This window comes from Trichomycterus rosablanca, chromosome 19, assembly GCF_030014385.1.
Source record: "Trichomycterus rosablanca isolate fTriRos1 chromosome 19, fTriRos1.hap1, whole genome shotgun sequence".
Lineage (NCBI taxonomy): Eukaryota > Metazoa > Chordata > Actinopteri > Siluriformes > Trichomycteridae > Trichomycterus > Trichomycterus rosablanca.
In genome coordinates this window covers 4,093,937-4,118,742 of record NC_086006.1, presented here as the reverse complement: position 1 = coordinate 4,118,742, position 24,806 = coordinate 4,093,937, and the positions used below count along the sequence as shown (strand labels likewise).

Genomic DNA, 24,806 nt, shown 5'->3' with positions numbered 1-24,806 from the left:
TTTCGGCAGACCAATGTGATTGTATTTTGTTGAAATAAAAAAAATTTGAATTGCCCATTTGTTCAAATAGTACTTTCATGGTGAAAGAAAAGTCTTTTACCATCTACTGCAAATAATATTGTTAAAAGGCCAAAAACCACATTTTTACAGTGACACAAAGTTTATCATTTAATTCATAGACACAGAGTGTGTGTGCTTGACTGGCCTGTCTGCAGTCCAGCTGTGTCTTCTATTGAAAATGTTTGGCACATCATGAAGAGCATTCTTCTTTGTACGTTTGTCAGTAAAAAAAAGCTTCAAGACAATGAACAGATCACAGATTCTTGTTTTTATTGCATTTTACAGAATGTCCCAACTTTTCTGAAAGAAAAACTCATAGATCATTGTCTATAGTTTGGTCTATTAGGAATTTTGCATGTTCTACTCATTTGTGGGTTTCCTTTTGGTACCCCAGTTTACTTGATTGGCGACTATAAATTGTGGTTATTAGGTGATTAGTCCAGAGCCTATACCTGCCTAGTGCGCAGTATTTCCAGAGGTTTATAAACACACAGATTCAGAAAAGTAAAACAAGACAGAGTTGCTTCATTTTCAGGACTGACTGAGGCTGGCAGACGTACATGTTTGATGAAGAGCTGTGCCAGTCTCTCTGGTTCCTCTACACATTTCTCCAACTCACCCAGGAAATAACTGCACAAACAAGAGAAAGTGAGAGGGGATCAGGCAGGATCAGGTAGATGGACACACACAAATACCAACACACACAGCACAAACTCACATTGGGCGTCATTCATCTTGGCTGGAGCTATATACTTCTATATTTCTACAGAAGTCTGGCACAACTGTACCAGGGGCACAACACATTCTTTTTTTGTAGAAACACACTTATCAGGGTGCCAATCAAATGCAACACATCACACACCCACAAAAGTTGACGTCAAAAGTGTACAGACTGAATGATTGTACACAAAATCTTTAGGTTGATTGTAGGTTTTGTGAAAATATTCCAGATCAAAAATGCCAATAATGCCAAACTATTAATTGTCATTTATACCATTATTAAGTTAAGCTAGTAATCCTAACCCTTTTTAATTTGTGGACCCTGTAAGTTGGCCTGTTGTATGTCAGTCCATGTGAATGTCCTGAACACAAACACTACAGTACAGTAATACCCACTCTTTATGCCAGTCGTAGATCTGGTGTATGTTGCCGAACACTATTTTGTCTTTTCCCTTCATGTCTTCTGGTACTCCCTTAGTGTTTATAGTGGCCATGTAGCCCTGTAAAAGATTCCACACATACAGTCAGTTCCAGTAGAACAAAATAAATCATTACTCATACACACATGTACTGTATACACACAGTAGTGAGGCAGCTATGAAAAATGTCCTGTACATTTAAACACATTACAGCCCACATTAAATTCTATGCAAATGAGCATGGTCACTGTATTATTAACCCAATTCAGGTTTGAGCTTTTTGAAAAACTTAATTCCCCCTCGCTTTAAATGATCTTGTGTCTGAATAGTTAACCTCACCTCCACTATGAGTCCCAGATCCTCTACGTACAATTTCTCTGTCTCGATCAGCTCTGTCAGTACATACCTGCAATAAATAAATAGGTATACTCATGTATTTACTCATGAGCGAACAATTTTGACAGTGCAACTTCTGTCAGCCTGAGCATATTTAAAGTGTCACTGTACTTAAGCACTCAACACAATTTGACAAGTGTTAAAACATAATGTATCCTCATACTTTTGGCCATAAAGTGTTTTAGTATCAATTTAAACCTTTTTTTTTGTGTGACAACCTTTAAGAAGTTAAAATGAACAACACCTGGCTGTCAAACGGGTAAAATGAGCCACTGAATTGTTTTAGTGTACCAGAAATGCCTACCAGATTTTTTGAGAGGGGTCAAATGAATACAGTTCATCACACTGTACAGTACAGGAACAGTTCATCATGCTGCTCCAAAATCTAATCAAATCAACTCTTATTTACTGAGAAGAGTTCAGGAGTGCACTAATGGCTCAGACGTATATCCTACAGGTAACCTATTCGATGTAACTTTCAAGCTATACATTTCACACTGATATACCGTAAGTAGATAAAATTACCCACTGACTAACAATTTCCATAATCATACTAAACCATTAAATCTATCCTTGGCAGTGTTACATATGCAAATACTCTATATGGCCTAATCATGAGATTGTTAGACATCCCAAACAAACACAGTGGGCAATGATATGGAGTTGACCTCATTTCCCTTTGTGGTCATAACAGCCTCCACTCTTAAAGGCTTTCCACAAGATGTTTAAGTGTCTATGTGGCCATTAAGTCTAAAGAGCTTTGTAATTGTGGGCACTGATTTCTGATTAAAGGCATGGCAAATTCCAAAGGCGTTCAGTGGTTTGAGGTCAGGGGTGTGTATTCGCCAAATTCCTTTACACTAATCATGTCTTTATGATCCTGGAAGCATGTAATGTACAGTATTTTAGATCATTTATTTTATACACCTGATAGGAGTGTCAGGCAGAAACACCCAAATTAAAAAACTAATAGGAGTATATATATACTTTTGGTCATTTGGTTATAAAAAAAAAAATGTTTGTTTAAGAGGAAAAGGTTTAACATACACAGCATTATTTTTGCAATTAGATACGCACAATCACCACTGCAGTACAACACCCAGATAGGAAGCAGTGATTGTGCCAGTCTGTCATAACTTATAAAAGTAAGAGTAAAGTATTTATTTACTCGTTAGATGTTTTACTTGTTTCACTGCAGTTTTATTTTTATTTGATTGCTGAAAAACTCAGAGAACATATTTTTACATGGTCATTATGGTTGATTATGTGTGGATTGAAGGGTAAAAAATGGCACTTGTATTCATTTAGGGTCAAATACACAACACAATAAAGTGAGCAAAAAAATAAAAATTATTTTATATAAACTTCATTGTATGGGCGTAACTGATCATGAGTTTGTTGGACATGCTGTTTTAAAATCAAGAGTCCGTTTGGTTGAAATAACTATATAGAGGGCCAGGCACTGGTGTTTGACTGGCTAGACATAACAATTCATCTGAAATGGTTTTGAGGATGTATTTATTTATTTACTTAGAACATTAAGAGAATTTTGGATTTAACCAGGGGCGTCCAAACTTTGCACAAGGCAGTTGGTACATCTGTGTAATTCACAGGTACTGGACTATTGATCAGAAGGTTGCTGGTTTAAGTCCCGTGACCACGGTGTACACGCTGTTTGAACTCCTAAACAAGGCTCTTAACCCTCAGCCGTTTGCACTTGATTCAGTCACAGTTGTAAGCTGCTATGGATAAAAGTCTCTGCTAAATGCGTTAAATGAATCAATTAGTTGTGTTTTGGCAGTGATGGGCAGTGACAGCTCAGTGGTTAAGGTACTGGACTAGCAATCAGAATGCTGTGAGTTCAACCCCCTCCATCGCCAAGTTTGCCACTGTTGTGCCCCTGAGCAAGGCCCTTAACCCTCAATTGCTTAAAATCCTGTTCAGTCATAACTGTAAGTCGCTTTGGATAAAAGTGTCGAAATGCCGAAAATGTAAATGTTTTGTCAGTAATTAGGACAAGTACTGTAGCTTTAAGCTACAACAGGAAAATAGTATTTTTAAATTAGAATTGCAGTAAAAGTGGGTATTAAAAGACTAATAACGTACATTTTCCCAGTATGGAGATGCTACACACCTTCTATGTAGAATAATAAAAGTCCTATAGTGAGGGATTATGGATATTTAAGGTTAAATTCTGTAGTCTGTACACATACATGCTTTTCTCTAAGGCACTCCTGCGCTCCTCCTCACTGTCCACTGAGGCTGACGATTGGCTGGAGCTGTCGTCTATCGACGCGGAGCCGGTGGCGTCTAGATGCAGGTGACTGGATTGTGTGTTCTGAGGAGACAAAAGCACCAGTGCGATGTTATGAAATGTAGGTAATACAGACAGGAAATGACTTTTGTAGTCGGTTGCCTTGGTGACAGAGATGATTATCCAGGCAGTGACAGTAACTGAATAATAAGAGAGGTTCGGCGATTTCTAATGTCACATTATTGCAGTGCATGCTCACCCGCTGATGACCGCGATCAATGTGACGTGGCGCGCCATTGTTCACGATGATGATAACAAATGCTATCAAATTTGAATCCTGTCAGACGTGGAACGTGATTAAGAAGAGGAAGTGCACTGAAGTTCCTGTCTTTGTTTAAATTATGAATTTAATTCTTTTTTGTTCCTGACCTCAGCTAACCTCCTCAAAAAGTGATAAGGAATGTGTACACATGAAAGGGATGCAAAGGGATACAATGAGTATACACTGAGCTATCACTGCCCATCACTGCCAAAACACTACTAATGAATTCATTTACTGCATTTAGCAGACACTTTTATCCATAACAGCCTACAACTGTGACTGAATCAAGTGCAAACGACTGAGGGTTAAGAGCCTTGTTTAGGAGTCAAAACAGTGGGGACTCTGTGGTCACAGGCAACCTTCTGATCAGACCAAAAAATTGAGGAATTAAAGTATGACCAGACCATGATGGTGATAAAGTCCCGTCATTATTTACCAGACCTTTAGTAACAATACAGCTCAGCCGACTTTCCCCATCATTTGTACACGTCATGTCTACAACATGAACTGTCATGCTTAGCACTAATGACTATTTATTACAATAGCGGTGAATCAGTGGTGCATTATTAACAAAAACAGCAGGTTCTTTCTGTGTGGAGTTTGCATGTTCTCACTGTGTCTGTGTGGGTTTCCTCCGGGAGCTCCGGTTTTCTCCCACAGTTCAAAAACATGCAGTCAGGTTAATTGGAGACACTAAATTGCCCTATAGGTGAATGGGTGTGTGTATGTGTGTGTGTGTGTGTCTGCCCTGCGATGGACTGGCGCCCCTGTCCAGGGTGTTACTGTGTGCCTTGAGCCCATTGAAAAGCTGGGATAGGCTCCAAGCACCCTACCACGACCCTAATTGGATAAGCGGTTAAGAAAGTGAATGAGAGTGAGTGAGTTAATTTAATTTCAAATTAACAATAAACAGACTCTTTGTTCAGAGCTCGGCTTGAGCGGTGCGGTAAAAAGTAATCAAAGTGCGAATATGAGACGAATCTGCATTTGTGTGGAATAACCATCAGATCCAGTCTGAAAGCTCCACATGTATCTGTGTTTAGCTGGATTTTCCTCACTGTTTCACTTTTAAACTTGTGTTATTTTACATGAGCCCCAGGACCATGGAGCGCATTAACAGGTTTCCCATACATCCTTATTGGAAAAAACCCCCTGAAAAAATCCCCTGAAACTCAATGCCTTTTAAACTCAACACCACTCCCAGAACCAACTGACGTCGAGTTTTAAGGTACCACTGTATAGTGTATTACTGCAAACCACCAGAATACTTGGGTTGCATTGAAGATTTCTCCCCCACATTTGTGTTTGAGATTCGTTCTCTTTGCCTCTTTTGTCCTCATTTATATTCGTCTTACATCACACTGGGTTGTTTTGCTATGTTACATGTTCTGTTGTGCTTCGTGTTGCATGATGTGATGTTTTGAGCTGCTGGTTGATCTTCCCCGTCTGGTGTAAAGGTTTCCTGTTTAGCTTAGATGGTTTCCAGATGTGTATTGGCTCTGTGTACAAGAGAGATCTCCCTTGATGATGTTTATTTTTTATTTCTACACCTTGTTTTTCTATACCCAGAAGTCCACTTTTATACACAGCTATTTAATAACAAGCCCGGATTGTTGTGCTTCCTGGCGGAAATTATGCTAAAGTTAGGTTTAGCCAAGTGAGGCCTGTTTATTATTGCTCTCATTTACCTATGATGAGAAATAGAATAAAAGTGCTAAATCTTTTGCAGGTTTCTACTAATAAAAACATGCCAGACAGTTATTTGTGTAAAATGCAATGAATGAAATAAATCGTACTGTTTAAAAACATGTTATATATACGTTTGTTTGGGGGCAGAGGGGGCAGAATTGCTTCAGCAATTAAATATTCATTCTGAATTTTCCATTAGCAAACAAACAATAAACTCTCTGGATCCTGGGTGGCTACTGCACAGAAGCAGGTGAAGTAAAATAAAGGCTGTTTGTGAAGGCAGTATGACATGAAGTGCATCACTACAACAAGCAGCCCTGAATTCAGCCGTGTACAGTAATAACACAGTAATATGCATGAGAGGATGACCGGAGAGAGCCTGACCCAAATATTTTAATCCTCTGTACTCTCACTCTTGTCCTGATGTCTGTCAGTGCGATCTACCAGGGATATGAGGTTAAAACCATGAGCCGTCAAAAAAAGCACTTGTGTAATTTTTCACTTAACCCAAATTGTTTAATCAGTCAGGACCTGTGATGTTCATCACCTGCTGTGTTAAGTTTGACTCGTGATGATGGTCTATCACTAAATGTTTTTACAGCTCAGTGCACTTATATACTTTGCTCACACAGCCTCCAGTTATTAAAGAACCCTTTTTAAGTACAGTGGTACCTTGTAACTCGAAGTCCCCTAAACGTGTCGAGAAATTTGTACTCTTAAACTCGACGTGTGTGCAACCGCCGCTTTGCTCATCGCTTGGCTTGAGCGGTGCGGTAAACCGTCATCAAAGTGCGAATATGAGACAAATCTGCATTGGTGTGGAATAACCGTCAAATCCAGTCTGAAAGCTTCACATGTATCTGTGTTTATCTGGATTTTCCTCACTGTTTCACTTTTAAACTTGTGTTACAGCTCAAGGTGCTGAGGAATTAGAGAATCAGCTTTTCCGAGATTCTAAAAAAAAGCTTAATGTAACTTAATGTATTAAAAGAATGACACAGGAACACTAAACTTCTCTTAATTATTAGTGCTCACAAGTTCTTTGCACTAATGAAATTGCTCGCTCATTGTTTTAGTACAATAAGTTACGTTAAGCTTTGTGCATTGTCACACTACATAGGAAACAATGGCACAGTTGGCACAAAAGCGGTTTTGTTGCTTCTCATGTGAATGCGTCGGGATTGAACTCGCTAAGGAATACAGTATTCCAAGATCAAGCATCTCCACAATTAAGAAGCATAAGGAAACAATAAAGTGTTCTTTATATTACATTTGTGTTTTTTCAGTGTATAAGTGTCAAAAACAACCCCATTATTTTACTTTAGCCTAAATTGTATGCAGTTACACGGGACCATGGAAAGCATTAACAGGTTTCCCAAACATCCTTATGGGGAAAATACCTTAAAACTCAACGCCTTTTAAACTCAGTGCCGCCCCAGAACCAGCTGACGTCGAGTTTCGAGGTACCACTGTGTGTGTGTGAAGATGTGAGTGACTGAATGAGTGAGTGTGTATTCATGCATGCATGTGCTCACTGTTTCTGGGTGACGCTGGACCCACCACAACCCTGATGAGGATGAAGCCGATATTGAAGCTGAATGAACAATAAATGTGTTGCATGAGATTGAAGCTCAGCTAAATGATACAGGGGTGCACATACTTTTTAATAGCAACACACACACACACACACACACATTGGTGTGGAATAACCATCAAATAGAAGTTTCTGTAAGCAAGGCTGCTTTAAACGAAAAGACTGACGTTCAGCTCTACAGCTGCTCAGACTGGGTGTGTGTAATGACATAGCTGTAAATCAGCATCATTGCTGCTGCTGTTATGCTTTTAGGTGATGCTGAGTCTGCAGGTGAAAGAGGTGATAAATCCCGGAGTACTGATTTTTCAGTTCTATAAAGCACAAGGGGAGCATGGGAGGGGAGCTAGATCAAGCCGAGGAGCATTAAGGCTAATGTTTGTGTGATGCCCGGGGCTGTGTGTGTTTTTGCTTGGCTCTGGCTCAGGTGCACACATATGTGTGTGTGTGTGTGTGTGTGTGTGTGTGTGTGTGTGTGTGTGTGTGTGTGTGTAGAATTTGAGTGTGTTTGATCAGTGTGTGTTCACACATCCTGGAGTCAGCACTGTTACAGACAGCCTGGTTACTAATGACACAGTCCATCCTGTTTTTCCTGGCTCTCATTACACTGCAGTCAAACATAGATCAGTGCTACTGCAGCCCTGTCACACCCCCGTCCAATCTTTACTGTCCACGCTTTCCTACCACACTCTGAGCCTGACCTCACATTTAAGGCATCAATCAGACGCTATTAGACAAAATTTTTTACATTTCAGACAGAATACAATGTAAAAGGGTCTTAGGGGCCGTGCTTGGGGGACCATCAGTGGCAACTTGACAGTAGTGGGGTTTGAACCAGCATCTCTTGAGACTGCACTGTGCTTTGATTTTGATGAAACTGGTTTTAAATGGTCCTGCAGTCTGTCCACAGTGAAGAAAAACATGTATTTAACAACAAGTGTTTTGTTTTATTTAATGTTTACCTAATGACCAAAAGTATGTGGACACCTCTTGTCTTTCTAACAGGTATAAAAAATCACTGATATAAACTAGATCATATGTTTCCAGCTTTATGATTGATTGATTTATTACTTTATTGATCCCCAAAGACAAATTGCAGTTACAGTAGCAATTCACACACATCACAAGCATCTCACAATGCATGTCAATGTTGTGCAAATTAAACAAAATAATAATTATATATAAAATAAATATATATTACATTAATAAAACATATAATTCATATAATAAAATATAATAAAAAAGCAGTGAACTGCACAGACTCTGACATCAGATCACTAAACATCTAGTTAGTCATGCCTTCCTGTCTAGCTGACCTCAAAAATGCTCTTTTGACTAAATGAGTAAAAATTTCCACAGACACACCTCAAAATCTGGTGGAAGAGTAGCCACAAAGTGGTGAGTGATGGTTAAAAATGTCATATTAATGCACAATCAGCTTTATTCGCCAAGTATGTTTACACACACAAGGAATTTGTTTCCGGCTGTTGTTAGCTCTCAAGCTTTTGAAATAGAATGTCCATCAAGCCCATGGTCAGGTGTCCTCATACTTTTGGTTATACAGTGGATCTCTTAGTATAGAGACTGACCTGTGTTTGATCCAGTGACGTGGAGCTCTGAAATGAATCGGACTGAAGACCATGGGATTGTAGGATTCCTGAAGCATCTTCTAAAGCAGGTAGACCATCTCTCCATTCCTGCATGCACAAGAACAAGCAACAATCAGCGTCATGATGCACAGGGTGTGCAGAAAATAATAAGACAAGCACCTTTTCCCGGGTCTATTTCAACCTTGCAACCAATATTTGTGAGCAGCCTCCACCCACTAAAGTGAGCATTAAATACGGTACCATGTCCAGGATGAACTGCCCAATGCTCTTGAGTACTAGAGAGTAAAATTGATCTTCAGTGGACAAACAGTGCTCACTGTGACAGATGCAATCCACGTGTGTGTGTCTCGTTGTCCTATGACACCTGTACAGATGTGAGTATGTGTGTGTTCTTACTTGTGTGCCAGACCTTCTTGTCCTAAACTCATGAATGATCAGACATTCATGGTCATGCTCAGGTGTCCACATATGTTTGACCATATAGAGTATAATATAAGGATACTACACTATCACCAGACTACCACAGATTGTAGTTCTGGATTTTCTAGCTTTAAATGTTCCAGCTCTATAAGTGAGTCCTGGTATCCTAAAAAAAGAGTAACCAATTTCAGTCCACTTGTATACTAGCCGGGGGTGGCCGGGGTATTAATGGACTAGATTCTAACGCATGAGCAGACTGGACACTAATATAAAGTGTATAATGTATCTAACCAGCTCTTTTTCGGTGTTGGTGAAGATGATGTTGTCCTCTCTGCTGTTTCCCAGCTCCGGGTTACTCTTGCAAGACGGAGGCGGCGGTTTGCCCTCTTGTCTACGTGTTGCTCTCTCGCCTTTAGTTCCTCCAGCTGCCCCAACGCTCAGCTTGCGAACCGGATTGGTCAGCCACTTCTTCAACGTGCTGACCGAGCGTCGTGAGGCAGGCGAGTTTGGGGCAGAGCTGCCTGACGCCTGGGGGGGTAGAGAGGCCACCGACGTGGATATACTTCCCTCGCTGCCCGCAGCGGAGTAAGAATCTGCACACACAGGGGAAAAAAGAGGACAATAAGTCTCTCAGAGGATGAACGGGGGAAGCAAAATAAATAAAAGCTGCCTTGCATAAACACGGTTCAATCGTTCACACACGACCACAAAGCAGCACACAGCTGTGGTGCACTAAACACGGGCATAAAGAGACTACTGTTCACGGGTTCGGTGGTTTATGGGCTGAGAGGACAGTAGTAGTAGTCAGTATGGATTCACTGGCTCTGTGCTTTTAAAATTCATTGACAGCTGTTGGAACCACTGAAGTAAATTTGGACTACATTTTAAAAGAGTAACACTTTATGTGAGTCACGCCTCGTAAGACGACTGTAACCCTGTCATAAACACGTCTGGCCAGATGTCATGAGTTTACATACACTTGTATGTCATGGCACTTCTGAGATTTCAATGATATTGCCGCTGTATCTTTGTGGCATAGTCTCCTAATTATGATTGAGTGCAGTTTGAGAGTTCTCTGTGCCCGTAGAAATATGGAAGATAATTAAAACTGTAACCTTGTAAACAGAGCAAATTTGTCTGTATGGTCAGATGATTTAGGAAATAAGAAAAACAAGTCTGTTGTAAATTACAAGGTGCTAGAACATGAGAGCAACTGTCCACAGTCAAGCAAGCTTTTCAGCAGTGTTTAGCTGCTTTTGTAATATTTCCAGGAATCTAATTGATGAAGGATTTCTGTCATTTAGTCATGTAGGGTCAAAATGTCAAATACAGTCATGGACAATTTTGTATCTTTGATCCACCTCACTTGCACGGCTTTGGACTATGGGAGGAAACCGGAACCCCCAGAGGAAACCCATGCAGACACAGGGAGAACATCCAAACCCCACACAGAAAGGACCTGGACTGCCCCACCTGGGGATCAAACCCTTGCTGTGAGGCAACAGTGCTACCCACCGAGCCAGTGTCACCCCAGTTTGTTATTAGTATAAAAACTCTGAAACCACTTTGTAAGAAACTGTGTTTATTTAGAAAAAAGAACTAGACAGACTTTGAGAAATTTGTTTTGTTGAAGCAGAACTTGCAGGTCGTGGCCGTCTAAGCTTTTTGTCTGTGCTTCTCTATACTGGCAAGCCTACGGTGGACATCATAGCACACCCTTTGATTATAACATATGAACTATCTATATGAACTGTGGTCCTGATACACCATCATAACAACGTGCTGTAGCCACGTGCTGTATAACATGACCTGGGAAAAAACGATGCTTCTGGGTGATCACAGTTCTAAATGAAATCACCTGGAACATAACTGTGCTGAATTATAAGCTTTACCAGTAGTTGGCATCTCCATAGACTCTGAGCCGATCATACTGGTTGAGTGTATGAAATGAGGGACCTTTGTTCAGTGTGACCCAGAGGATCTAAATTTAGTCCCATTGCAACTGAAGCTGTGAGTTCAGTGCTGGTGTCACAGGGACCCTGGGAAGGGAGCAGGGGGATGTGGACAGGAAGCCAATTTTAATCCTCACCCACAGGAAGGGACGCAAACTTTTTTCGTTTTTCTCACCACGTCTAGATTCAGTTTATTTCCTATATGTACATTTACATTTACATTTTCAGCATTTAACAGACGCCTTTATCCAAAGCCACTTACAGTATTGTGACAGTATACAGTCTGAGCAATTGAGGGTTAAGGGCCTTGCTCAAGGGCCCAACAGCAGCAACCTGGCAGTGGTGGGGCTTGAACCAGTGACCTTTTGATTACTAGTCCAGTCCCTTAACCGCTAGGCTACAACTGCATGAACATCCTGTTAAGTAATTACCTTTAAAAGCTCCTAAAACAATTTAGATTATTTACTCGAATGTGAGCATGTCATGAACAAATCCACATCTGTAACAGCTGGTAGCAATACGTAATGTCTGGGTTCATAATAAAGATCAGGCAAGTTGTTAACATCAGCAGTGCACCTGAATGCCCTTTGTGGCAGGGTTGTGTAGTTCCTAAGTCTTCTATAAATTACAAGCTGCCAAAACATGTTACTGTCTACAGTCAAGCAAATTTTGGATTGCTATGGACCAAAGACTGTAGCGAATGTAGTGTAGTGGAAAACTGGCACCTTAAAGTCTGGGTTTTGTTCCTGACTTTGCAAAAGAGCACTGTTTCATGTACTTTCATGTAGTGGTTTCAATCAAACAAACTCTTTTATGTGAGCACAGAGAAGTTACCACACAGCTGTTATCCTAATCACTAACAAAGAATTAGGAGTCTGTGCTACAAAGTGGGCATTACAGAACGTATAGAGGATTATAGATGATATTATAGAACTTTTTTATTATAGAAAGTGTTTATTTGTTTACTAATTATTAATCTAGTTTGCTGTTTGTGTGTATTACTCGATAGATGTATACATTTCTGCAGTGTAGCTGACTTAGTATGTAAACGTAACGTAAAGATGCAAGTGTTTGAATGTGTTTGAGTAATTCAGTCACAGAGAAAGAACAGTTACTAAAACAAATAAATCCCCAAACTGTTATACATGTTCCTTACAGATGTATGTAAACTTTTGAACAGCGCTTATCTATATTAAATTAATCATCAGACAACCACAAACACACCAGCAACACAAATCAATAAATTTTTTATTATACAAAGTAATGATAAGAATGTGCATATGATATAACTCCACAGTTCTAAAAAGAAATATCACAGATGTTCCTGGAACTGGAACAAATTTATGAAACAAGTGTTCCCGCTGTGAAAACTGCTTAACACGTCTTCACAGGATTTTTCAGCCTAATATGAATTAATAGCGTAATAAAGGAGCTGATCTCAGGGTAAATGGAATTTCCTGATGTGGGATTAGGATCAGCTTTTTAACAGTTCGCTTCAAACGTCAGGTGCCGGATCGGTTCTAAATCTCTCTCAGCATGTTCTCGAAGTTCAGCTCTTATATAAATCAATTCAGCTGCCAGTTCAGGGCTAAAGAATGTTATCAGAAATCAGGGTCTGTACGACGAACAATCAGCCATTGTTTACAACATCCGTCACAAATCAAGAGTGACGAATCAAACAATGTGCTATCCATCATCTGAGCTCATACACACGTCATGTAATGATTCCACACCATAAATCCGCTTATCAACTTAGACTGTATGGGGTTTATCAGCCAGAACTTTTTGTGTCTAACATTTACAATTCCAGTTTTGCACCGACTCTATGATATGGAGGTAAATATGTAGAAAAACGTGAGCACTTGTACCAAAAATTGTATCTAAGTGGATAGATAATAACTGGTTACACAAGATTCAACAGTTTAAGTTTTTTTTCTATTTTATTTATTCATTGTTTCAGCATAGTCAATTTGTCCTCCGCTGCTGGGAGATCCCTGATTGCAGTCGAGGTGGGTATATTGCTGCTCACGCCTCCTCAGACCCACACGCAGCCCTTAGCGGAACCATTTTTCACCTACGCACTCTGTACAGGCGCCTCTCTATCTACTAATCAGGGTCCTTACACAGCGTTTGAAAACCCCACCCACATAGTCCGGTCATCCCGCCCTAGCAGAACCGTGTCTGATGCAGGCACTGCTAATTATGCCAGACTGGTGGCAGCGCCGAGTTTCGAAACGAGGAGTTCAGAATCCCGCTGCGCAACCTGGGCGCCCATCAGTTCAAGCTTTTAATGTCAAACACAGTCATGGACAATTTTGTATCTCTAATTCACCTCACTTGGACGTCTTTGGACTGTTAGAGGAAACCGGAGCTCCTGGAGGAAACCCACACAGACACAGGGAGAACATGCAAACTTTGCACAGAAAGGAGCCGGACCGCTCCACCTGAGAATCGAAGCCAGGTCCTTCTTGCTGTGAGGCAATAGTGCTTGTATTCTCCATAAAATGAAAATCTCAGCTCAGATGTTGCATATGGCTCTGTCTAGTTAGCTAGCTCCTGGCTAGTTTACAGAACTAGACAGAGCCATATGCAACATCTGAGCTGAGATTTTCAGAGCCTCATGCTATACTATGTATAATATGGGGATGTATTTGACCCCCAGGCCAGACTCTAAACATATCAGAATTATTCTGACTCCCTTTACATGTAGATTTCCCATCTGGAAGACCACAGCACCCGGTAAACACTGTTGTTCGCTGCATGCAAACACACGATTTATGCTAACAGCATAAGAAAGAGGGGAAAATAAGTGCAGATGGAAAACTTTGGTTTTGTCTCTCACATACTGTTGGACAGAACATTCCTGGCAGCCCCCCACAGTGCATTCTTCTGAGCATGTGTTTCAGTTCAGGGCGGCAGGAACTCGTTTCATGAACTCACAGCCGTTACAGCAGTGTAAGATGATCCGGAATGTAAAGATGGATGTTCAAAGCTAAGCAAACATCTTTTAAGAATACAGACAGAGGGTATAATTAAAGTTTTAACTAATTCTAATAAAATTCTCATAACTGTGTGTAATCATGTCTTTAAATCATTCCACATACAAGACTAGTACAAGCTTTACTGTGTTTTTTTTCATGTTGGTGGTGTGTGTGTTGTGGGAAGGTCAGGCAGACATGCAGCTGATTGTGAGATCAAAAGAATCGGGACTACTTGTTCTGAAAAGACCGAAGCACACAGCTGGTGGTGGTGTTTTTCATACAGATCCAGAGCTGTGGTGTAGCCAGCCGTTCCTCACGATCTGACGTCTGATCTAACACGGGAAAGTTTTCTATACATTTAGTTTTTACCTTGAGTAACAATTCATGGTTTTATATGTTAAATACAAAAAAACAGGTGACCAAAGATATATTAAATTGGTGGAGAAATGTAAGATGCCTCCAGAAAAGGTGTACTTGGAGCAGGGGTGGGTAATTAAGTTTTGCAAGGGGCCACATGAGAAACTGGGACTGTTGTGGAGGGCTGATTGTAATTTTGCCAACATGTTACGGTGAAGATGGATACACTCACATTCACACACACACAAACATACAAATGTAGGTAAACTGAACAAATAACAGTCCTTTCTTAATAATAACAATGTTGTTGTATTGCATGTGTGATCTACACTTATTTATGTCTTATTTCTAATTACCACTGACCTCATCCCGGCCGGTCAGAGACACCCAATATGGGATGTGGTCCAGGGGTCGTACAACGCCCAGTTTTGTGGGGATGGGTACTGCAAATAATTTATACATTTTATATGTTCTGCATTTAGCAGTACTGTGACAGTATACTGTCTAAACAATTGAGGGTTAAGGGCCTTGCTCAAGGGCCCAACAGTGGCAACCTGGTGGTGGGGCTTCGAACCCCAACCTTTCGATTACTAGTCCAGTACCTTAACCGCTAGGCTACAGCTGCCCTCAGTTAAAGGAATATCTATTCTACAACAAGTGGTCTCTTGTACAGTGACAGTGACCTCATTCATAGGGCACAAGAGGTCACTCAGTAATTTGATGAGTATGAAAGGCTGCTTTCACAAGACAGGCGTTTGGCGCTTCATTCACCACAAGGCTGGGCATATATTGGCGCTTACTGCCTTTCACATGATACACATCAAATTCCACTTTCTGCTGGCTGTGCCTCTGAGCGGCAAGCTTAAAAACAATACACAGTACTGACAATATTGACTGACAGTTTATTCCCAGTTTGTAACAGTGGTAGCCTTGTGGGTGGAGCTTTGGGCTATCAATTGAAAGGTTAAGAGTTTGAATCTCAGATCTCCCATGCAGTCACTGTTAGGCCCTTGAGCAAGGCCCTTAATCCTGTCTGCTTCAGGGGCGCCGTACAATGGCTGACCCTGCGCTCTGACCCCAGCTGCCAAAAACAAGCTGGGATATACAAAGAAAGAATTTTGTTGTACTGTACATCTGTATATGTATATATAACAAATAAAGACGTTCTGTTCTGCTTTGTATGAAATGTATTTTAGTTTGAAAGTCAGGTAACATCATTCCCACTGTAAAATACAGTGGTGGTAGCATTTCACATACTGCCCCAATTTTACTAGAACTGAAGTTAGTGTAGAATGATTTCAATCATTTCTTTAAATGCTTTTGGAAAAATGGATCAGTAAACTAATCTTTTGTCACACATGGTACATCAGAAGATAAAGAACGATCTGTGCCACTCACAGTTGAGTGTGTGTATTATACAGATCATAATAAAAGATCCAATTGAAACTGACAGACTGATCAGGGCCATCGGTTGTGACTCATTTCTCTAATGGTGTGTACGAGAGAGAGAACTGATTCCACAGATTCATTTTCCTAATGCGATCGCAGCACCATTCGGCAGATTAGGTCATTAACAGCTGAACATAACAGCTAGGAATGTATGGCCTGTGCCATCCATCACAATCGAGATCGGTTACCGTCCTCTTTCACTGCTTCCACTTTCTCATCCTCTCACTGTTTTTTTTTTTCATTTTCCCTCTAATGGCTCTCCTGAGGTCTTGTTCCTGTCCTCAGCTCAATGCTTCTCGAGAAAAGCTTTGTTGGCTCTAATACGCACTTACACTTACACTGCAGTCGATCAGAACTGATGTGTGTTTGTACTCTGTATTGCAGAACATTGGCTTTGAAATATAAACAAGATGATTTAATTACTGTATGAATCTAAATAGCCAATCTTGTTTTGAGGTCTATCAGTATGGCAGAATGAACTGAAGAATGAGCGAAGGAAAAAAAACATTTGAAATAAATCAGGGATCTAAAGGTCAACATGCACTCATATCGGTTCGGTCAGCTGATATAAAAAAGAGAAAATATGAAACTACAGCCACACTGCCAAGCTTAGACCTCCCCTCTTAACTAGCTAAAAGGATACTTAAAAGCAAAACAGCACTTTTTAACAAAGTAACAGCAAATCCAGGTCTTTTAAGACTAAAGTCAGGTACAGTGGTAGTCTAGTAGGTAGAGCTTTGGGTTATCAATTGGAAGATTGTTGGTTCAAATTCACTGTTGGACCCTTGAGCAAGGCCCTTAACCCTGTCTTCTCCAGGCAGCACTGTAGAAAGCACTGTAGAAAGTGGACTCTGACTTGTGTCCAGGAATTTTGGTCTCTGTGGTGCTTTGTCTTTTCTAATTGGTCGGTTCACCTGTTTAAGTGGGTGTAAGTATAGCTAAGAGTTGCACACAATGTGAAAGTACTACCTTTTCAATAAGTCAGCTTTTTACTTTTGTGTCCAGCTAGAGCTGTTCTGGAGCACTCGTAGAGCAACAACAACTCGGCTGGTTATTTATGAATGAAAGTAAATTCCCAACACCAACATGTATAATGTCAATCATCGGCTAACTGCATGAAGTAAAGTCCGTACAGACACATTTTTTTTATTAAATTCAACCCCATCCAACAACTTTGAATTGGGATGAATTGGAATTTAAACCTTGATCCATCAATGCATGAAAAGGGGGACCAGCTCCGTATCACCACCCATGGTTTTTCATGTTCAACAAGCCTATATGTATATAATGTATGTAAAGTGTCCATTAATTTTTCTATCATGTAAGTTGTGTGAGGTAGTGGGTGTATTTAAACTTAAAATTAGTATAAATGTAACCATTTAACATCTTTTTTATATCTAACAGAAACCAATTGTAGCATTTACAGCAGATCTGTATGTGGGAATGTTTGGGGCAGTTATCTAAGATCTTAGCCTTAGTCCTCCAATCGATTATGCCATGGATAACTGCTGAGGCAGCCATTAAGCTGGTGTGTGTGTGTGTGTGTGTGTGTGTGTGTGTGTGGTAGCAATAATGATGCAGCAGTGTTCATAAAGTGCTGTGGCCTTGTGGGACCTAAAAGCCTTTAGTCAGCTCTGGGTTGGCCATGCCACAGGGACTGTGTTTGGCGACTGCCCAAGGCTAATACAGTACACTGCAGTACGGCTATTGTGCAGCATAAACACTCACGCCTCTGCACCAATATCTAACTTTAATCAGCAGGAGTAATACACTGACAAACGTCCTTCTATGTCTGACTGATGTAGCACACATCCCACAGACAGAGTACCAAATACTGGGTTTCCGGAAAATATTAAGGTATTGCTGTGTACAATCTGACAGCCAACCTATGAACCAATAGTAAAAAGTTACTTTGGTCAAATATGTACAGGATCTAAGCAGATACTATAGCCATCTGTGGCCAGGAGTTCAAAAGAGCATAACTGGCCGTGATTTATTGATGGGAGAAATACCATTCCTCTCTTGAATTAGGCAATCTTAGGATTGGCAGCTGGAGAACAGCATCATTAGGTTCAGGTGTTTCGCCGAAAGCATTTTAACTTCAAACAGTTGGTATACAAAAATTTATTTTAAGCTTACCAAGTGAGTCTCACCAATATCTGCTAATCTGGGAGGTTAAGAGCTAGACACTTCCGCCAAAAATCGCCAAAATCACCATTGCCACTGGTCGGCGGACCATCTAGCGGGCATAATTGGCAGTGCCTGAAGACAAATTAACTACACTGAATCAGGGGGAAAATGGAAAAAAAATGCCTAAAATAAATAGAAAAAAAGAAAAAGGAAATGTTGGTTGGTTGGTTGGAGGCAAATATTTCTTCAGTAGTCAGTATTTATGGACCATCTTTTTCCTTATATTCTGCAATTCTACTGTATATCACAGTATTGACTGTAAGATTTCTGTAGTTCTAGGCTTTCATAAGTTTATCACATACACCTTTTAGAAGCACATCAGACCAGGCTTTAGGATCATACGAGTGGGAAAGCATGTAGCACACAAACCAGTGCTTTCTCAGCCTAAATAAAACAAAAGTCAATAAGCAACACCATTAAAAGGAGCGAAGTCATGCTGCTCTGTTTTTCTTTCTATAGCACTTCAGCTGCACTCAGCCCAGACCTCAGATTATATTTCGACTACTGAGAGTAATAAGAACTGTATGAGGCTCAGGCTGGACTAGCGCAACAGTGATGCAGCTAAAACACTGGCCATATAAATCACTGCTGTAATGTAATTCACCAACAATCAGTACAAAGACGTGTTAGTGAGGTGAAGTGGAGAAACTAAATTGCCTGTGATGGTGTCTGACATTAAACTTGAACTGATGAATCATCTGTAACCTGTAGCTACCTGCCCTGTCATGAATGGAACCAAAGTGTTAAACATGACATTAAAATCCTATAAATAAATTAATTAAATAGTCTGACAAAATATGACGGCTTAGAAATATAAATATAGCAATAAAGATTATAAATCTAATTTCAGTGATTATAATTAATTGACCACAACTGGTCATTCCTTTGTGTTCATGTTACGATGACCAGTGTACATTAAAAGTTGGCAATAATTTGACACAGTTTACTATGCTACTAGTTAAATAACCAGAACCAGAACTGTCCCTCTTTTCATTTCACAGCTATACACATTAAAGACAAACATTACTGGTTGGTGATGTTTGCCTGCCAGTTGCAAAATGTCCTTGGATTTCACTTCAGAATAACGGTCATTTAGTGGATTGGTTACTCTCAGTTTTTGTTTGGTGGTAATGTAAATAAATGTGTGATTGTGTGAGGTCTGGAATGGAGTTGTATCCAGGGTGGATTTCTCTTTTACACTCAGTGTTACCAGAATAGACTCTGAATTAAACACAACCTATGAAGTGGTTACATAAAACACATGAATGAATTCATTGCTTTAGTGTTTGAACAGCTTTGGTTGGATGCCAAGACTTTTAAAGAACTTCCCTGGGATTCCAGTTTAAGTGTGTTTTGTTTTAACTAAATTTCTGTTACAGATGCAGTGAGTATATAGAACCGGGCACAAAACACTGGATTATTTTTTTACTCGTGGTATATAGAGGTTCTGCCTTCAGGTTCATTTTTACCCACTAATGTGCCCTGATAATTATGCTCTTCTCCATATTTGGTGATTAGACCCTGCATGCATTTTCTTTGCACTCCATTTGCATTCCTAATGAGCACAGACTGTTGGCTGTTTCCTCTTTTGGCTTTTTCATCTCCCCTACTGCCTTGTTCCCCTAACCCAGTCATGCTCTCTTTCAGCGCTGTGGAGATCCGCTGCAATAACCACTGACCCAAATTGCTGGAATAGACATTAAATCACCCAGCCGCCAGACTTAAGCTGCATCAGGTCTTTCTGACCCTTTGATTTTATAGGAAACCTGGAGGTTTGAGTTCTGAGTGGAGGTTAATGCTGTGGAACTAACACGAGCTTTTATGTTTAGCAGGTTGTGTGTTTACTTTTTACCAAACTGCTTGGCAAGATGTAAGTGCCATGGAAGAGGGTTGGTGGGCAAGGAAACAGTCATGACGTGGAGGAGAGTTGAAGGAGAATGATAACGGTACATTTCTGGTGAGGAAGGCAAGTGTAAAACTGATTTATGGAGAGTGTTCTGACCTCACATTTACTCAGAGCCCTTTTGTACCAGTAGGATGCTATTGCTGGTTATGGAACCACCTCATATAAAAATATGTATAAAAATGTGACTGTTTAAAACCAATGCTGTGTTTAAATGAATATGGAACTACAGTATATGCCACTGTTATATAACCTGACATCTGTTGTTTTACAGGTAAAATTAAAGTAAATGTATGTTACAACAGTCCTGGTATCATCTTAAGTGACAAAAACTTTATTATTTATTGTGAGTTTTCTGAAAATATGACATTACCTGTTTTACCAGGGTAAAACACAGCACACCTTAAATGTGGTCACCCTAGCTTATGTATTTTCACCTTTAGATTAGATAGATTAAGATGCCAATCAACAAGCTTCTAGTACAGAAACTCTGGGTGGATCATTGACCAAACTACTCTGAAGAATTGGTGGATAAAAATCAGCACAAACATTTCAGTTCAGTAAACATGTTCCTAACAGGGTTATTAGCTTTGGTAATTTTAATTATAGCCTGATTTTCTCTTCTAAAATCAGTTTTAAGATGTAAAAACTGTGGTATTAGCACACATAGTATACATATACATGAGTCAACAGCCCATAATCAAAATGTCCCTGCCAATCCATTTTATCTAATCAACATGTTGATTGTGCTATGTGACTTAATATGAACGGTGGTAGAGACAGAATAAACCCATATAAATATATTTTGCTGATTCTTCATTTCACTAAAGTCTGCTAACAGTTGTTACATGAGTCCAGTTGGGAGTAGGGAGGCTCGCTGTGTAAGTGATTAAGAGACAGAGAAAAACCACAAGTAATAAAAGAGTAGCACTAAACACACAGCAGACCAGCAGCCCTTCCACCTTCCACTTCTCAGACCATCCCTCAGACCACATGTAAATACCACAAAGATGAAATGAAAGAGCTGATAGATCTGAATCTGGCATATTATATGACTCCTGAGATAAGCAGCTCCCATTGATACAATCATACAGACACAATATAGAAAAGTAAAACACATACATCTGATGAGACAGTCACGTGAATCATGCTCAACACCAAGATTCCTGAAAAAATAAAACAGCAGGATCCACACAAGCACTCTGTGGACTGTGGTTTTTGCAGCGTTTTACACACCACTGACACTAGTTTGCCCTTGGTAGTGCTTTTTAGTCAAGTGTGCATGTCAAATGCTGGGAATCAGTGCAAGACACTGACAAGAAACAAAAGAAGTAAAGCAAGCTAAGAACACGGCTTTGGCTTATTTACACCAGCAAGCTGTTATTGCTGCAAGCTTACAGGATAAGGTGTCTAAATTAATTCCTGCTATTTAATCTGTATTTATTATGCATTCATTGTTATTTATGTATAAGTAATCCACAGATCAGATGTAGATGTATTTGATCTCAGCACCATATATGATAAGTTGCTTATATTTGTATAAAAAAAAAGTCTGATTGCATGTAAATTTCGCAGTGTGAGCCCATGATTACAAATTAAGTCTGGTAAAGCCAGACTTTTTACTTTGGTTTAAAGATGAATGGAAACACAGACAGGGCCAGTGATAGCTCAGTGGTTAAGGTACTGGACTAGTAAACAGAAGGTTGCCGGTTCAAGCCCCGCCACCACCAAGTTGCCACTGTTGGGTCCCTGAGCAAGGCCCTTAACCCTCAATTGCTCATTGTGTTCCGCTCACTGTGTAAGTCACTTTGGATAAAAGCGTCTGCTAAATGCTGTAAATGTAAATGACAGTAAGTTTACATTAAAATCTGTGTAGAAATATAGACTTTAAGTTTTAATTGTACAGTATAACCCTGGCTGAAAATGAAGAGCTTGACGTAAAGGCAGTGACAAGCTTGTGGATAAAATTTCTTATTTAATTATCAATCATCCAACCAATCATTAAACCTGTCACTTTTTCCACAGAACACTTGACAAAAGTCAAGAAACATTTCAGATGATAAGATAGAGATGCACATTAGTGTCTTTCAGACCTCTATCCTGGAGGTACAAATCTAACATTCCTTCAGTTTGTCGCTTTATCAGTAGATGTGAGATCTCTGCCCAGGGCTATATTCTCACCATGCACCACGGGTCTTTAAAAAAACCACTGCATTCCAGCACAGCTGGTCCCAGCAACCACCATGGGCCCACATTTTCCTTTTAGGCAGAGCCGCCCTATCGTCTGGCACCACCACTGGACCTCGGCCGCTGCCCTCTCAGTGTGGTTTCTGGAATTAGCAAGGACGGCACAGGCTGCTGACGCACTAAATGAGGGGAAGGAGGGTGAAAATTTTACTTCTCCAACCACACAACCCTGGCGCAATAAATTCACTCAGCTTATTCTTTATAATGACACACTGCAGGAGGGTTTGTGATTGGAATCCGAGAAAGGTGCCAGCTACTTCTGTATTTGGGGCTGCGAGTGAATGAATTAAACTGACCAATTTTCTCATATGTGGTCATTCCAATTACAATGTAATCTATTGTATTACATCTGCTTTTCTAGAATGTAAGGGCTTATGTGCTTATTTTAGGAAACTGTTTCTTGTTAAACTGCAGGACTTTACTGTCATTGCGGAGCTAAATGTACCTAAAGGCAGAATAAAAGTTCTGCCAGTTTCTCACAGATTGCAAAGACTGCTAAGTGACTCTTTTATAAATAGAAAAGAGAAGAATACCAACCTAGAATACCAAAAGTGGGACCAGTCATGCTCTTTTGGACTGTGGCTCATAGAGACACTATGGCAAAGTTGGCTTAAAATGGTGATCTCTACGCGCCCAAGTGGAGCAGCGAGATATTCTACTAGCACACCAGTGATGAGATTCTGAACACACCGGTTCGAATTTCGGCTCTGCTACTGGTCGGCTGGGCGCCATCTAGCGAGCACAATTGGCCACCGAGTCTGCTGGGTGAGAAAAGACCGGACTAAGTGGGTGGGGTCTTGAAACGCTGTGCAAGGACCCTGGTTAGTAGACTGAGGCTCCTTTGCAGAAGTGGATTAGCTTCATCTGCAAATCCACCGAAGCACGCGAGGAAACTAAGGGGATCAGAGGGGGTGTGGATCAGGCAAATATACCCTCCTCAAACACTATCGGGATTTCCAGCAGCATAATAGCAATAAATGGTGATCTCTTAATAATGGTAAGTTAAGCTATCAGATTAAGATCAGAACACAGGAATGGAAGGTTTACATCCCAAAGTGGCCACATAGTGTTATGTGTGCATGTGAACAAAATTACAATTATGATTTTGAGCAACACGTATTCCTTCCCAAGAGAACCTGAGCAAGCCTGCCTCTTCACCTCCTGGCCTCTGCACTGATGCCTGATGATTAGCCTAGGACTTACAGAAGGAATAATGTAAATGTTGCTTTACATGAGGAATTAAAGGGTACCCAGGAGGATCAGGTGGCTAAAGTAGCTAGTAGATGTGGAAAAAGAAGACAAAAGATTAAAAAAGCATCTTTTTTTACTTCATTTTGAGTCACTGAAGTGGAAAAACCTCCTCAGTTACATTTGGCACACCCACTTAACATGATGCCAGAAATGAGCTGGAATTACAAGTGGCAATTAGATGGAATTATATGTGCGCGAGCAGGACACAATCTAATTGTGAGTGGGACATGATGGAAACAATCTCATTTCAGATAAACCTAGGATGATTCTTTAAAATCATGTGGGCAAAAGACATTGGTGATGCAACAGAAAAGTGTTCACACTAAAATCAGAAGGCTGATTTCAAACTCAAAAAAGAAAAGTCATTAAATTACACTTACTCACACATAAATTGAATGATAGAATAAATGGAAGCTACAATACACAGCGTAGCTTACTTCACTGGTTGAATGTAAACCTAGAACAACCAGGTACGGTCTCAAAGACGAAAATTCTCGTAGGTGTTTTGACCCCCCTCTGCGTCCACAGATTTGGTTGGGAGTTTTCCAAACTCAGTTACACAACAGTTACCTAAATCGTGTTTTTAGCTGCTTTACACTTCGACATCTTGGGCATTTTTATATATTTTGTTGATGCATTTTCTCCCCTTTTACTCTCTTTTAGCACGTCCAATTGCCCGATTGCGTCATGCTTCCTCTCCACAAATGCAATCCCCGCTCTGATTGAGGAGAACGAAGCTAACTTACACCCCCTCCGACACGTGGGCAGCAGCCTTATGCATTTTGTCACCTACACTTTCACGAGTGCAGCACGGATCAGCACTGTGTACGGAGAGACACACCCTGAGAGCACTCTTTTCTTATCTCTGTGCAGGCGCCATCAATCACCCAGCAGAAGTCATAATTGCATTAGTTATGAGAGAGTCCCTATCCGGCTTTTTAATATCCCACCCCTATCTGAACAACAGGCCAATCGTTGTTCATGTTGTTCATGTC

The 24,806-nt window shown here is 40.3% G+C and overlaps 1 protein-coding gene across 2 annotated transcripts in view; it reads right to left on the bottom strand.

Annotated features, from left to right (window-relative positions):
* The window catches only part of arhgef25a (Rho guanine nucleotide exchange factor (GEF) 25a), a 76,079-nt gene that overhangs the window by 13,943 nt on the left and 37,330 nt on the right, over window positions 1-24,806 (bottom strand). For both annotated transcript variants that reach the window (XM_063015000.1, XM_063015001.1), the window contains 6 exons: window positions 9,773-10,074; window positions 9,041-9,148; window positions 3,809-3,933; window positions 1,539-1,605; window positions 1,177-1,280; window positions 621-690 (listed from right to left, as the gene is read on the bottom strand). In XM_063015000.1, the coding sequence (XP_062871070.1) occupies window positions 621-690; window positions 1,177-1,280; window positions 1,539-1,605; window positions 3,809-3,933; window positions 9,041-9,148; window positions 9,773-10,074 (776 nt within the window). The remainder of the gene's footprint in view (window positions 1-620; window positions 691-1,176; window positions 1,281-1,538; window positions 1,606-3,808; window positions 3,934-9,040; window positions 9,149-9,772; window positions 10,075-24,806) is intronic.